General features: G+C 47.3%; 1 protein-coding gene across 1 annotated transcript in view; it reads left to right on the forward strand.

Moving 5' to 3' along the window:
* RBPMS (RNA binding protein, mRNA processing factor) overlaps window positions 1-16,091 on the forward strand; it is an 89,814-nt gene that overhangs the window by 52,743 nt on the left and 20,980 nt on the right. The window contains exon 5 of the mRNA XM_019642845.1: window positions 6,863-6,993. Coding sequence (XP_019498390.1) covers window positions 6,863-6,993 — 131 coding nt within the window. The remainder of the gene's footprint in view (window positions 1-6,862; window positions 6,994-16,091) is intronic.

The raw sequence follows: 16,091 nt of genomic DNA on the forward strand, positions 1-16,091 counted from the left end.
AAAAAAAAAAAAAAAAAAAAAAAAGAGTAGATAACAGTAGTGATTTAAGTCAAGTCCCCAGAGGAACAATTTTCTTCCTGCTTATGCTCTGGGTTCCCTTCAGCTCTCAGATCAGGGATCAGATCCTTTTAAAACTGTGGATTGTGTTGGATCGTTTCTTGTGTGAAACAGCTGGGTAGTGAGAACAGTGACTGCTCAGAGGCATGGCAGAAAATCATTAGCTGGAGGGGAGGCGACTCGGGGCCAGCTGAATCAAGACCAACTCACTTTTGGAATTTCCTTGGCGTACTTATTTTGTGGGTCTGGGTTGGCTTTTCCTGCAGGTTTAAAGAGTTGCTCCAGGAATATGTGTTTTGACAGAAAAACTGGAGTGGAGAGAGAGTGGAAGTTATTAGGAAGCCAGTTTAAAAGTCTCAAGAGACTATTAAAACAGTCCAGGTGGAATGTGGGTGTTGGAAGTAGGGGTAGCAAGGAAAAGATAGTGAGAAAGGGCATAGAGGAAACCTAATTGATACAGAGGGGCAGAGAAGTAAAGGGTATGGGTTCTGAACTTGCTGTGAGTCATTGGATTAGTTCACCTCTTGGTGCCTGTGCTCCCTATAACATCAAAGGGGCTAATGTTAGCACCTCCCCCAAGGAGCACGAGCTTGGTGTGTGGCACATATGGTGTGTTCAGTAATCATTAGCTACGAACTCTATTGCTCCCGCTGCTGTTAGCATCAGTATCGGTATCTGTGTCATCTTTAATGTTATTAGGATTTAGCAGTTGTTCAGATATGGGAAATGTAGGGGAGGTAAGAAGAGGAATTGGTTTATGAATAACAGTGGGTTCACTAGATGAGTTGAGTTTGATGAGTTTAGGATGTCTACATTGGAGCAGAAATCAAAGCTGTAGATGTATGAGTTATCCTAAATAGAATTAGTAAGTGAGGCAGTGGAAGTGGCCATGGACCATGATAAAGAGCAGGCCGAAGTGGAGATGGGTTGAGCACAGGCTTGATTTCTCCTGGTGTCTCCAGCACTTAGTACAGTTGGTTTCCTGTGCAGAACACAAAAATTACAATTGTGACTTGTGCTAGGTGGTGCTGACCATATCCTTGGAGCTTTTCACCAAATCTTTTTTTTTTTTTTTTAAGATTTTTATTGGGGAATTGGGGGGATGGGAACAGTGCTGGGGAATTGGGGGAAGGGGAACAGGCAAGTTGCTGTCGTTTTTTGTTCTTCAGTCTAGTTGTGGAGGACTTTGCTTCACAGGCCCAAGTTGGCACCATCACTGTGCTCTTCCCGGACGAGACACATCAGTCTCCGGCTTCTGAACGGCCGCTCACGCTGGCTGCTGGCTACATATGGTAGCCCATGGCAACCCACTGCCACAGGGGCTGCAGCCTACGCCATCGCCGGCGACTCATAGCAGCCCAGCTCCAAGTTGAGCTGTTGTTCAGCATCTTAGCTGTGGAGGGCAGTGTCACTGGCCCTCATATGTGGGATCCGAACTGGGGCCCTCTGGCATCCCAAGCCAGTTCTTAACCATCGTGCCACTCGGCAGGCCCTCACCAAATCTTTTTATTCTTCCCCTATACTTATCTTCCTGGGGAGTCAGTGAAGGTGTCTGATCTTCTATGGGAACTATACTTTTCTAGGGCTGTCCAACAAATTACCACCAACTGGGTAGCCGAAAACAACAAAAATCTGTTATCTCACAGTTTAGGAGACCAGAGGTCTGAAATCAACTTGTCAGCCGTGTTGTTTTTTTTCTAGAGGCTCAGAGGGGAAAACTGTCCCTTACCTCTCCTAACTTCCGGTGGCTGCTGGCCACCCTGGGCATTCCTGGGCTTTGTAGACTCATGATTCCAATCTCTGCCTCCATCCTCACGTCACCTTCTTCTAAGGACACCAATCGTTGGATTTAGGCCCACCCTAAATCCACAATGATATCATCTCGAGATCCTTAAATAAATGGCATCTGCAAAATTCCTTTTAAAAAAGGTTCCGTTCTGAGGTCCCAGGTGGATGTGAATTTTGGGAGGACACTATTCAACCTGCTGCAGGAGCTTAGTGTGTACTGCACTAGTGTGGCACCAGATGAGCACGTCCCCCCAAATAGGCCTCGTAAGGCTGATTTTTGAAGGGTTTGCCTAACAGACATGGATCAACTATTTGCTGAGCTATGTGAGTGGGAGTTGATTGCTTAATAGAATCCTTGATTTATTTCTCTTGTTTCAAAATTGATTTTTTTTCCCCCCATTGAAATGGAATTTTTTCATCATATATGGGCCTTCTGTTTCGTGGCTGCTTTTCTTCTTTCCTGGCCAAATTCTCCATCAGTCAGGCAAGCTGTCCTGGAGGACTCTGTTTATCCTAGTAAACTGAGTACAGTAAACCTAGAGATGAAGACCACCTGCACTCCAGGGACTGCTCACCACCACCAGTAATGGGGGCGTCCCCACTGCACAGAGGACAGGATGGTGCGTGGAAGGGAACCTGAACCATGAGACAGGAGACCTGGGTTTTACTCCAGTTCAGACACTGTGAGTTAGCTGTGAGACCTTGGAGAGACCCTGCCTCATTGTTAAAATGAGACGCCCATTCCTGTCCCTTTCCTCAGAGCTTTTCATGAGGCTCCAGAATGATAATGGATGTGCAAGCTCTTGGCTGCGTGTTAAGGCGTATACACATAAAGGTGTTCTTCAAATAGGGTTGGAATGCAATCTTATTTAAGAATCGCATTTGGATGCTATCACGTCCATCCTCTTTCTGTGCCTATTTCTCTCCCACACAGAATTGAAGTAACCTACAGTTTTATCATTTCCTCCTCTGAAGGACAAGATGTAAGCATATATTTTTTTTCTCCTTTAATTTTATCAAGTATAGCGCAAATTTCTTGATGCTTTCTGATACACTATGCTACTCGGCACCAGGGTAAGCAAAGAGTAAGAAATTACAATCTTGGAGGTAACTGCAGAGATTGGGAGGTGCAGGAGGCAGCAGAGCCCCCGCCCCAGGAAGCCGAATGAGAGTTAAGCCAGGTGAGGGAGGAGAGAAGAACCCCTCTGGCAGAGGGAACAAGTGCGTACGAAGCCTAGAAGCGGAAGAGAACCAGGCCTGGTCACGCATTGAAAGTGACTGATCCTAGACCACAAAGGAGAGCCAGGCGAGGGCAGGGCTGGAGAGGTAGAGACGGCGAGATCCTATGGGGCGTTCTAGACCATGATACGTGGACTTCACACACTATCCAGAGAGCAAAAAAATCACAGAAAAGTTTTAAGTCAGAGAGTGACATTACTGACTTGTGTATTTTGAAAGTTGTCCCGGCTGCAGTGTGGTGGCCAGGCCTGTTAGGTGAGGCTGATGCTGCTGGTCAGGGGAGCACATTTGGAGAAGCCCTGACTCACAGGACAGCGAACTGTGGGAGCTGCAGTGCGGATAGGAAGAGATGGTTATAGTTTGGGAGCACGGAGGAGGAAGGAAACAGCGCCACCTGGTTTGTTCACTTTTCTTCTGTTATTTTACCAGTTCTGTTTCCTGGGTCAGATTTTTCTGCACTTTATTTGTGAGGCCATAAACGCTCACTCGAGGAGTCCTTTGGCACTCCATGGTGCTTTGGGTAGTCGGGAGAGCCTGCTTGTTCCATCCCAGCCATGGCACTGTGCTTTGTATCTTCCCCCCACTCTGGCTATTCAGTGCCCGCCCTGCCCTCCCCCTCTCAGACAGGTTTCCAGGAGCTGCAGGAATGAGTTCAGACTCCAGAGATTTTTGAAGAGGAGCGTACTTTAAAAACTGGTCCCTGCATGAGAGCAGCTGTAAGAGCGGGTTTCAGACTGTTTTCTCTGGAACCCTGGTGTACCTTGGGGACTATTATAGGGATTGAGGTCCTTCAGCCTCCCCATCCCACCCTCCTCCCCCACCACAAAGTCAACCAAAATAGCTACGCTTTTATTAAAAAGGGTTTCAGGGAAAAATTAGTTTGAAGAAAGGGTTCCACTGCTTGTATTTTTAACTTTGAAAATTACTGCTCTGTAACATTTGCTCTGGTTTGAGTCTCCTTTTGCTCAGTTTTTTTAGTGTATGTGACAAATACTACAAGGATTGAGAAATTTTAGATCTAGTTCCTATGGATATTTTCTAAGTTCCTTGAACAAAGAAAATGCTGGTATATCTTTAAACAACTTTCAGAATTTTCCACTGGGTACCATTCAGAACCACAGGCATTATTACACACTAAATGCCAGTCTCTGCACTGTCCCAGGGGGCAGACTTGAGTAAGACCCAGACCCTTGAAAACTTATTGAAAACTTGTTATTAGAAATCACCCTCACTCCCCGCCTCTCCCAGTGTCACTAGCGTGGAACGTCTTCGTTGACACATTTTGAGCTCTTCCTCTTCCTGAACAACCCCACTGCGTGCTGCCTGTCTCTTGGCATTTACAGTAGTAACTCCTTGTGATTCCTTCACAAGAGAAAGGAGAGATGAAATGTATCAAGGGATTTATAAAGTGTAAGTTCACCCTAGTCTCCTTCAGGCCTTTGCTTCACTACCTCACTATACTGGGTAGCTTTGGGTTTAGGGGCTTTGGAAGCACATACCCCATTCAGCTGGGCTAGGTTTTGTGTACATGTTCATCAGTGAATCATTTCTTGAGCCTCAGTATCGAGCCAATGGAAAGTAATGTTTTAGGATGAAAATGTGGAAATGCCTGGCAATCATAAGTTAAGTCATTCCGCCAAAACGCTGACTCCACCATATCTCCATTACTTATCTCTTTAGGATATCTTAAAAGACATTTCATTTTTAAAACTTTCTAAAGGAAGCACCCATTGATCACTTGGCCAGTTCCTGTTAGGCAGCTGGATGAGGGCTGCAGGCCAAGCACATTCCCTCTGGTGGTGTTTAGTCTCTTGCTGTCACAGTGGGGCTGGACAAGCATGGACTAAGAAATTGTGTGCAGGGTCTTAAGACACTCTGGACTCTTTAGAAAGACTCAGAATGTCTTGAAATAGCACGGTAGCGGAAATAACAACAACAATAATAGCGTGTCATTCCTAAGAATGGTTGTTTAAGATTCGAGGCATTGGTTCTGGCAGCAGCTGATTTCCACGAGCGGGGCTCCCACAGGAGTTGCTCTAATGGAAATCATATGGGCTCATCATGACAGGAAATGGAGGTCTGTTAGGCGGTTTCTCGACTCCCCTGTAAGGAATTTCCTTACAGAAACTACAGACACTGTCACACCTAGACCTGGTGGTGTAGAGCTGATCACTTTAAAGAGGCTTATGATGCTACTGTTTCCCTCTCCAAGTAATGACTAGCAGTCCCCTCTTTTGGCCTAGGCTCTCTGGCCTAGATATACAGGCAGTCTGTATTCCCACTCCACCTCCGGAGGAGGTCATTTGTACTGCCTTGTTGAGAGAAGGCATCAGGGAGAGCGTGACCTGGCCAGCCATAGTATCTCATGCCACAGTGTTGGGACCCCCAAGCTGCCATCTGAATGGACAGTTGTCAATCAGCTCTCAGCTCCTATCACCAAGCTCCCGCTGTGCTGGCTGGCTATGGAAAGCCTCATCTACCCCTGCCCACCAGACCCACATGCACCCACAGGCCCAGTGGCATTCTGGCTGCTCCGTAGAGCACTCAGCTAAGCAGGTTTCTGTTTAGAGCCTGCTTCCCATATTGAAAACTCTGCCCAGAGCCAGAGTGGGGGAGGATGGGGAGGATGAGGGATACCTGGAATGAGCGGGCTGGGGTGGCTTCTCAGATGGTGGGAAGGAGTTAAGTGACTGTTCTCTTTGGATCACATGTACTGTAGACTTCTGGGAAGTCCTGAATGGCGGAGTCACTAATGGCTTTATCGAGTCACCTTTTCCTGACTCCTTCAGCAGTCTTGGGTAACTCCCTTGACCTAGGTGATTTTGGATTTTGACAGGTGATAAAAGCGCATGTTGAGATTGCTGCTTCACGGGGTCCAGATTCATAACTATTGACTGATTTTATTTTTGCCTTTGCTGAGATGCTCCCTCATGTGTTTGCTGTTACTTTAATGGATTGCTTCCTGATACATTCTGAGGCCCGGCCGGACACTTGCCTTTCAATCTGGCAAACTGTGCCTTGACCTGAATGGAATCAGAGATGCACGAGGAACATTTAGACTAGTCAGCTGGCAACCTGACTCACTTTTCCCTAGGAAATAAAATATAGTCAGTGTAAACGGCAACTGGCAACTGTGAACATTCTTATTTGCATCTTTGTGGAGCTTCACTTGAATCAGGATACTCAAGGCTTTTCACTTCCATTCTCTGATTTTTTCACCTCTTAAATGCCCTGTAGGCACAATGTCTGGCCCTGTGCTTCTGAGGGCTAAGTGTAAAATGCTTGATGGTCATGACTTATTTGCCTGTTAATTACACTGATAAACACAATCATCCTACAGTTCTGATCCGTTGGGGTCCTGCCAGGAAACCATTGTTCTCACAAAGACTCTGCTGCGGTGGGTTTTCACGAGCAATCTCCTACTGGCTCTTCTTCCTCTTTCCCTTAGAGGACCACATTTGCTGTTTCATGCAGGATGTCCCCACTGCTCCAGGTTTCCCCCAGCTACAGTTGGAAAGACATCAGAGTGTCCGAGGCAGAGCCTGGGCCTGAGCTCTCAGCAGGCCAGGCAGGCACCAGATGCCTATTGCTTTTTGTCATGTCGTATTTCCCATTCCCTTGCTTAGAGTTTAGGGGACCAAAGCCAACAGGTTATTAAAAGCATGAGAGTAATGTGACTTCTGACACTGACGGGGGCGTGGGGTTACTGGGTGTTTTGTTTCTGATTGGAAAGCAGCTGTGTGGTAACCACTGACTCTCCCCTTCTTCTTTCTTGCAGATGAGCTCACAGTGCCTGCACTTTACCCCAGTAGCCCTGAGGTGTGGGCCCCGTACCCTCTGTACCCGGCGGAGCTAGCGCCTGCTCTACCTCCTCCTGCTTTCACCTATCCCGCTTCACTGCATGCCCAGGTAATTTACATCCATCGGCCACGACTCCACTCACTCCACCCCCGGTCCCTTCCGACCCGGTTCCCCGAGCGCACCGTACGACTAACCTCTACCCAGCTAACAGAGCCGCCTTCGGGAGATTAATGACCCCCTCTAAGTCAAGCTGGCACTCCTCCAGGACTTATGAGGGCCATCTGACAGCAATGACATCACCCACTGCCTGATGTTTGCCCCGACCGACACCTCTCTCTTCCTTAATGACCTCACCCTCATGTCACACACCAGAGACTGGGCCCAGGTTGACCTCCCCAGCTTCCAGCCAGCTAGAGGGCGCCGCAGAGCATAGATGTGCGTGTGCCTTGTTGTGCGGAAGGGCTGCAGAGGGCGTGCACTTGTTGGCAGGAGTTGTGTTTGTGTGTGTTTCCGCGTATTGAGAGTGTTTTGCTCTCATGTTCTATGAGATCTAGTGATGAAAGAGGAGAGTTGGGAGTTTCCAAGAGGAAGACTGTGCTACCATATATGTGTTCCAGAAAAGATGAAGGGCTTCGTTTTTCATTTTTCAGGAAACCCTGAAGAAAAGGAGGTACAATATAGTGTCTAGAATGTAATTATAGGTCATGGTAGAGGCCTTTGTTCTCACCGGCTTTTTTTTTTTTTTTTTACTTAAGAATAGCCTGAGTTTTATAAACAAATTCCCTTATTTCTTCACAAAGATCACTGTTAGATACCAACCTTTTCCCTTCCATTGAAAAAAATATTTCTCTTAGCTTTGCTTTTAGTGCACATGGTAGTAATCAATGTTAGGATTCAGAGTGATGACCAACAGCAAATTAGAAAGAATGTAGATGTCATGTGTCTTCCTGCACGTGTAACTCCTCTAAAAGCAAGAAAGCCTGGTTTTTAAAAAATTGTTGGCCTAGACAGATGGGAGTTTTATTTGTTTTGCTTAGTGTTTATTTATAAGGCTGGATGAAATAAACAGCTTCCCAGAAACCTCTTCCTTCTGACATAAAATTCTTTTTGTTGTACAGAACTCATCGTGTTGTACAAACTCCTACCAGCAGCCCCCAGTGAGGGCCCCCACAGGCCATGGGGCCAGGAGTGGTGTTGGCTGAACACCCTTCCGTTCTCTCAGCTGAGTTGTCAGTGCTCCTTACATGCATGGATGACCGGCTCCCCAGGCACCATGCAGGCAAACTACAGAGAGACGGCCTTGGTGCCTCAGCCCCAAGTGACTGCCCACTGTGTCAGGAGGAATAAAGTAGTGAAGAGAAATGTAGATGGTGGTGCTGGAGGACTTGTACAAAAAATAACCTTAAGTAACAGGACTATTCTGAGGCTGATTACCCATTTCTAGGTTAGCTGAGCTTTTTGCTTCTCCTTCCTCTGCTGCTCTTTCCACCTTTTGTCCACGTCAATGCTCGGTCCCCCTCGTAATGGCAGGTAGAGGGAGAAGGGATAAAACGTAAACCTGTGGATATCTGCTGAGGCACCAGCCTGCTTGTAGTGGGCCTTGGGGATCACCTTGTAGGTGACATGGGACAACTCAAGGAGCCCCCTCTGTGTGCCCCTCCCACCCCACCCCTACCACCTGTGGCTATGTCTCCCCTCCTCCCACCCTTCTTGCTAGATCTCCTGGATACTGATCAATTGACAATTGAGGCAGATGTTAATAAATACCATGAAACTGTGCCAAGTTCACATAATCTTTTCAATATCCATGGCTTTGGTTAATCAGCAACAAAGCCTTTCACCGTTCATTACCCTGGAAAAGCAAGAATTGACAATGGCCAGAAAGGAACGGTGGCTTTTGGCCATGACATCTGGGTAATTTGCCCTTGCTTCATTCATATAACAGATGAAATAAAAAATAGTATCTGGGAATATGGTGGGAAAAGGAGCTAAAGAATCTTCAGAGATTAGAAAGCCCATGTTATTGTGAGAAAGGATGGGGAGAGACAGCGCCACGCTTAGATGGACTCAACCATTTGACTTAATGGGATGTATTGCCCAGGGGCACCCTCCCCTGTGAGTTCTTTCTCGATCTAGAGACTTTCCCAACCTGGAATCCACTTGGCTTTGCCACATCTCTCCTAGAGTTGGTGGAGCTCTCACCCGATGTCAGTGAGGTTGTGCTCAACCCCACTTCTTGTTTCGAGTCATTCCCAGTGCAAGCTTGGGTTCTGTATCCTAAAGACTCATGAACAAATATGGCTATTTAAATTTTTTTGTCCACTGTGAGAATCATAGAATGAACTGGTAGAGGCTTTACAGATCAACTGGTCTGACCCATTTTACAGATGAGGCAACAGACCGGAGAAGATGGAGAGAGTTCCTCAAAGTCGCCAGTGGCTCTGCCATGACTAGAGCCAGGTCACCTGACTTGCAGGCCTTGCTCTTTCCTCGCCTCCATGCTGGCTCACCAAAGACTTATTCTTTGATGGAATTTTGAAAAGGCCTCACTCCAATGACTTCTTGGATCTTTCTTCTCTAAGTAAATGAGAAGCCTGTAAGAAGAGACTTGGAGGCAAAGACAAGGGAATCAGAACTTAACCTTCACCGAAAGGGCCTAAGAGAATTGTTATTAACTGGAGGTAGAGCAGTGGGGAAGCCTGAAACGGAGCAGCCCCTTGGTTGATGATTCCGTTTTTGTTTTGGAAATCTTATTATGTGTCTTGGAGAAGTTTTTAAATTATTTTGCTTTTCTCAGCAATGTTGTGCTCTGTTTTGAGACATGGATTTTTTTTTTCTTCTAGTGTTTCTCTCCTGAGGCAAAGCCCAACACACCAGTCTTTTGTCCACTTCTCCAGCAAATTAGATTTGTCTCTGGGAATGTGTTTGTAACGTATCAACCTACTGCAGACCAGCAGAGGGAGCTCCCAGGTTGAATTTGCTTGTTAGCTATTCTTCCCCCTTTCGCAAAAACTATTTCTTGGTAACATTTTGAGAGCGTTCAATAAAAATTTTAATCAGAGCAAAAATGATCTCAAGTAGACTGCAGCGTTTTGTTTTCATGATGATGTGATTTTGGAGCTAAGATATTATCTGTGGCTGAGATTTGGGGGAGAACTGGGCCCAGTATACGTTCTGTGGGAAGACTTGGAGCATCCCTGGGAGACGCAGCCCAGAGCCCAGGCTTCGCTCACTGCTCTGCTTGCATCCTCTTGGGTTCCTGGACCATCAAACGCTGCGTAGTGAAGACTCTCGGTCGAGCATCCATGGGTCGCCTCTACCAGGAGACCTCGCTTCAGCAGGATGGTGTGTCTAGCTAGTGGAAGCCTATTTGAAGCAAGCAATGTGTTTTCCAGTTGTCCATCCTGATCCAGAAGAAGGAGGACCTGGGAGACAGAAATTGTCATTGAAAAGGAGCTGCCTCACATGTCTAGTTCTGCCCTGCCTTCAGTCTATGGCCTGCTGCCTCCATCTCTAAATTGAAGATGTTTATTTGACATCAAATCCCAGTGTTTAAGAATTATTGGATACAGTGGTAAGATTATCAGCCTCGGTATTGCCTTATTGTTCTAGAGAAGAAAAAACTACTTGCTACAGCAAACATTTGACTTCTAAGAAGAGCATTAATATTTTTAGATGTGATCATCCTGTTTGCTTTCAAGGTCATTGGTATTTGAAATTTATTAGCTATGTTATGTAAGTCACTGTGAACAGGAGAGGAAAGTTTTCATCCGCGGCTTTTAGGAAAGTTCTACTCCGAAGAGAACATCCAGCTGTTCCTGTCACTTCATATTCACACATCTCAGCTTTTTAAGTCTGGGTTCGTGTTTGCTTTTTAGTCTTGTTGCTGATGGAGCAGAGAGAAAGTCAACAAAGCGCATTGTGCTCACTACATGCTAGAAACAGAATACCATTTACCCTTGACCAGGCTCACAGTGTTGGCCCAGAAAATGTTGCAGGTAAGTAGGACTGAGAGAGCAGGTCCTGGTGACCTGTTTGTTCGTCAGAGGCCTTATCTTCCCTGAGTGACAGCAGATCTTACAGGGCTGCTACTCAGCTCTAGACTGGAATACTTCACCTGCACATAAACAAGATTTTAAAATCATAACACAGACTTCCCAGGGGCAAGACATGCCCCTTGGGAGGTCCCTTGTGACACACTGGAAAAACTGTAAAGGTTAAATCCAAAATAAATACAAAAGTGGACCATGGGAAAAGAGACATAGCAAATAGGGAAGAAATATCATGGGGGAGAGATGGGCCCAGGAATGGTGTGTGGGGGGCCTAACTGCAGAGCTGCCTTCCCCGCCCGCCCGCCCGCCCCCACAGCAACGCCATGCAACTTATGAGATTTTAAACTTTTTTTTTTTTAATTCATTAAGCATCTCCTCTGTCTCTAACTGTGCCCTATAGAGAATACTGAGATAAAGAAGACACAAGAATGTCTGCTTTGGCGCGGGGTGTAATTTAACTACAGCGACCATGAGGAAGGAGTGTCTTGGGGAGGCAGGGAGCAGGGCAGGTGTGAGTGGACTCAGGTGAGCACGTAGCCCTCCAAAATGGCAGCGATGCACCCTACCCATGCACATGCTGGGACTCACACAGGAAGGACTCCTCTTCCTGCTCAAGGCAGTAGCCAGTGCTGTAATGGTGGCTGGTCCTGTAGGGGACTTGTGAACAAAACCATCTCTGGGACCCATGAGAGGCAGCCACCCTCCCAAAGGTCGGGGCATACATCTGTGCCTCCCAGATGGCCTCAGCCCCTAACTCTGACTGTCCTCATCCTTGAGGCCTCGCCGCAGTGTGCATTGTCCTCCTGCAGCCCGGGGCTTGTGGCCAACCGAGCTCTGGAGGACTGAGAGTTGCCTTCGGGGCCGTTCAGCCCAAGGCTATCAGCTGTTTTCAAATATAAATAAAACTTTTAATCTTCTGACATTTACCGTTCCTTCTAAACCTGCAACCCCAGGAGGGTCAGGCTGTGAGGAGAGCCCACCCCATTGTGCTCCTGAATGTGCCAGCCCTGTCTCGTTTCCTGTTTTGTTCAGCGTTATGGCCATCAGGAGCATCTGGCTTGACTCCCACAGGTAGCCAGGCCCTTTGATTAGAGCACCAGCCTCCTGTGAGCACAGAGCAGTGCATCTCCCAGTTATAGGGAGCACAGAGCCCCCTGTCCTTTCCCAATCCCCTCCTCTGGGTATTACCCTGCCGGCTCCTTGAGGCCCAGCTTGGGCTGGGACTGAGCCCTTTAGGAGAGCCCTAAGTCCATGGTGGTAACGTAGGGTTGAAAGTACAGGCTTGGGTGCTGCCTGGTCAGACACAGGCTCTGTCATTTATAAGCTGTGTGACCTTGACGAAACAAGTTCCTTAACCTCTCTGGGCTTCAGTAAAGTGGGGCTAAAACCCCTCACATAAAACTCTTAAAAGAGCACCTGGCACACAGTCAGGGCTTAGTAAACATTAGGCTTTTAAGGAGTATTTGAATTTTCAACAAAGAGAAGGAAGCCTAGGACTAGCCACCCACGAGGCTGTGATAATTCAAACACTAAAGACATCCTGCCCATCTTAACAACACTAATAGGGCTGTAGAGTCCTCATGGCTGCAGCCAAATGGGACACCAGAGACTGGAAAGACTGAAGGAGGGACAGGGGGAGCAAGACAAGGGAGGCATCAATGACAGAGCCGCTGATAGCAAGTGACAGCAGCTGCCCTACATCTAGCAGTATGGTCTCTGCAGCTTATGGAAGAACTTGTCTCCCATAGGAAGTGTCCCCACCATCAGGCCCGGACACGCCTGGCAGAAGAAAACTTCTCCCTGACAGGAAATAGATCAGAGTGGAAAACAGTTGAATTCCCAGAGAGACCAAATGGTTGGTGTGCTTTGCTTGACTCACACACTTTGTCCCTGAACTTTCCAGCTGCTGCCTTATCTTGCTTCCCTATCAGAGAAACTGGAGAAGAGAAAGCCCCACAGGTCACTGGCCCATTCCTCCCTGGGCTTTCTGGCTTGTTCTTCCTGCAGTCCTTCCTCTAGGATTCTGCCCAGCCTTGTTTCCAGGCGGTGGAATTACATCATGTGCCTTGGGAGACAATTCTCATCACAGCCCTGTGTCTGAACCCCACCGCATCCCACTCATGGCCAAGCAAATGCCCTGTTCATCCTTCCGTCCCTCCCCCCATCTGCTGTTTGGTATTTGGAGAACTAAGGAGTCCCTTAGTGAGTGAGAGACATAAACCTTTGCCCTGGCCTCGCTGGCCTCTCAGAGCACTTCAAAACCATTCCCCCAACATTGCTGGGCTAGCGGTTCCTTTGGCCAGAGCTGAAGCTACTGAGGCCCAAACTTCTCCACACTGCGCAGCTTTTGGCAGCAGCTGTTGAGAAACCAGAGTCAGTCCCCTAATGCTATGGCCCTGTCCAGGGTCGCTGATCCCAGTTAGACTTCCCTGAGTGGGACAACAGCTCAAAGGGGGCCTCCTCCTAGCGGCAGGGGCAGCAGGATAACCTCCACTTGGCACAGTGTTCTGGGTTTCCTAAGCATGTTCCATTTTGTCCTTTGTAAGGCTGAACTTCCTAGAGCCTGTCTGTTTCCCCCAACCTTGGTAAGAGTCCTTCCCCGAGTCTCAGTGAGTCACCCTGGAAGCGCTGTCAGTGAGCCCGCCTCTGCCTTGGTAGTATTCATAAACGCGAGGTCTAACCATCAGGACCATCATGGTGGCTGTGTGTGATAAGAGTTCAGTGTTTTACATTCATACAGGCCCAATTTTAATGACAATTTCCACCCACTCTGCTAACTTTGGGATTATAGGCAAGTTTTTTATAACCTCACCATGCTTCACTTTCCTCATCTGTAAGAAAGAAGAATGAACACCTACTTCATGGGGTTATCTTGAGGGAAAGTGTAAAATGCTTGGCATAGAGTAGTAATTTTTAAAATGGCTCTTCCATTTCCTTCTTTTTGTCAAAACCTGAACTGGCATGGTCCAGAGGCTCCTGAGCCTTTCCTCTGTAGCTTAAGTAGGATGCACGGACGCAAGACCAGGACGGACGCCACCAAGAGAAAATGAAGGGCCCAGGTTCTGGTCGTTGGCGAAGGAGAGAAGCAGCTGGAGACGGGGTGAGAACGGTGGCCTCTGGCTGAGGTGCGGCTCTGGCCGGCTCTGGTGTCCGTCCACCCAGGATTCCTGTCTTCCTTTTGTAGCAATAGGCGTCCAGATACCATGTGAAAGTACGTGAATTCCAACTGCTTCAGAAACAAAACTAAGGCTACAAAGAAACTTTGGAATTATAAAACGTAGCCCTCATAAAAAGAAAGTAAACTTCTTGAAGAAAACCAATTGTGACGGGGAAAAGGGAAAATCAACTCCAAATGGGATCATGTTTTATTCAGGATTTGTGCTGCTGGTGGGGAAGGCCAGACTCAGTGACAGGATGGGAAAGTGGGGCACCCCAACTTCAAGCCTCATCCACTCTGCCACGAAGTACTTCTCGCTTCACCAAGCTCAGCTCCTGGGGGACCTCTAATGGCTCTTGATAGCAAACATAGTTAAAAATTAACAGACTGACAAAATTAAATATGGATGACAAGCAACCACTGTGGACTTAATCTGACACAGGGTGTTACACGCTTGGGTGCCCTTGACCCAAGTGGCGTCTTGAGTGAACTTCTGGGATGTCTGAGCACATTTCACATGCCTGTTTGGAAATAAGAGCCTGGCTTCGGTTTGGACAGACAGGAAAAGAGTCTAAAAGCCCAGGAGAGAAAATTATCCCTGAAGGCTTATGTTTAATTAAGCCCAGCCTTGACTGGTCTTAGCACGAGGTGTTCACAGGCCTAAGACTTTGCTTTTGGGGTCTAGATCTTTCAGACCTCCGCAGCGTCCCACCATCCAGACTGGGAGATCTCGCAGGAGCACAGGGCTGGGCTGGAGCATGGCCTTCTCCAGCCAGGACTGTCTTGCTCTCCTTCCCAGCTGCTGGGCTGGGTCAGCTGGCCGACTTCACCTTTGAACCAATTCACATAAGTCTTGACAATTTGTCTGGATAGTGGCAACTTATTTAATTGCCCTAAATAGGGAATATTAGGTTCCAGACAAGTAGTAAAGAATGCTGATTGCATTTCATGCCCTTTGTATCTGTTAAGAAAGAGTATGGGCTGGTAGTTTTGGGGGGCAAAGGGGGCGGGGGGGCGTCGGGGGTGTGTGAATGTTTCCTTACAATGGGCCTCATTTCTTGAAGCAGAGTGTTCTTCCAGTTTTGGTGAACACTTTATTAGAAATGGGGAGGGTTGCTATTTTAAAAGAATCCTGTAATTAGTCTCACAAAGGTGATCATCTTTTTTGTTTTGCAAATCGTCACTCTAATCTATTTGGTGAGTTTGGCGTTTCCTGGATCAGAGTATGCTCTGGCTTGGCCGCCTCTCCCTCAGCCTGACAGCCTTCCGCAAAGTCCGCTGTAGGACTGGACAGGCTTTATTTGGTGATGCCACTCAAGAGCACGTCCTTAGCCTGGAGTGAGTAAGCCAGAGTTGATTATAATTAAAGAATGTGTGAGTGGCTGGCTGCAGTTGGCTCGATGCTGGGAAAGCTTGAGTGGGGCGGGGCCTTCAGGGCTCCATCTTAGGGATAGTGGTAGAAACCTGCCTAAGAATATCCATGCCTTAAAAAGGAGACAGCTTGGTTCTGAATACGGTGCTGGGGAAATCTACATTCAGGTATAGCAGCTGCATTAGGAAAGGGAAGAAAATCTTCACTGCTTCTTATAGATTAGACATCCAGGGCACCAGCTGTCTGGTGATCTTCCAGCTCTAATTAGTTTTGTTAAGAACCACAAAATTGGGTGCCATATTGGCACACCTCAGCCTCTTAGATCCACCAAACGTCACCACTGGAAGGGACATTCCAGACCAACATTTCTCAATACCCACAACTATTAATAGCTGCTACATAGTAAAAAGATTCCACAGTCAGATAAATGTGGGGAACTCGGGGTTTGATCAAGTCAAACAGTTTTCTTTACTGTGGAACTTCTCAGCCTTTAATGTGTGAGGTATCTGGATCTGCTGAAGGGAGACTGTGTTTCTCCCAAACCTATTTGAGTACAGAGCATCTCCAGGCTTGCCTTCTGGTCACACTTTTTAGAAACCTTATTTAGGAGCAGTGTCTTTCAAAC

The sequence above is a fragment of the Hipposideros armiger genome, unplaced genomic scaffold (genome assembly GCF_001890085.2).
Source record: "Hipposideros armiger isolate ML-2016 unplaced genomic scaffold, ASM189008v1 scaffold_73, whole genome shotgun sequence".
Classification (NCBI taxonomy): domain Eukaryota; kingdom Metazoa; phylum Chordata; class Mammalia; order Chiroptera; family Hipposideridae; genus Hipposideros; species Hipposideros armiger.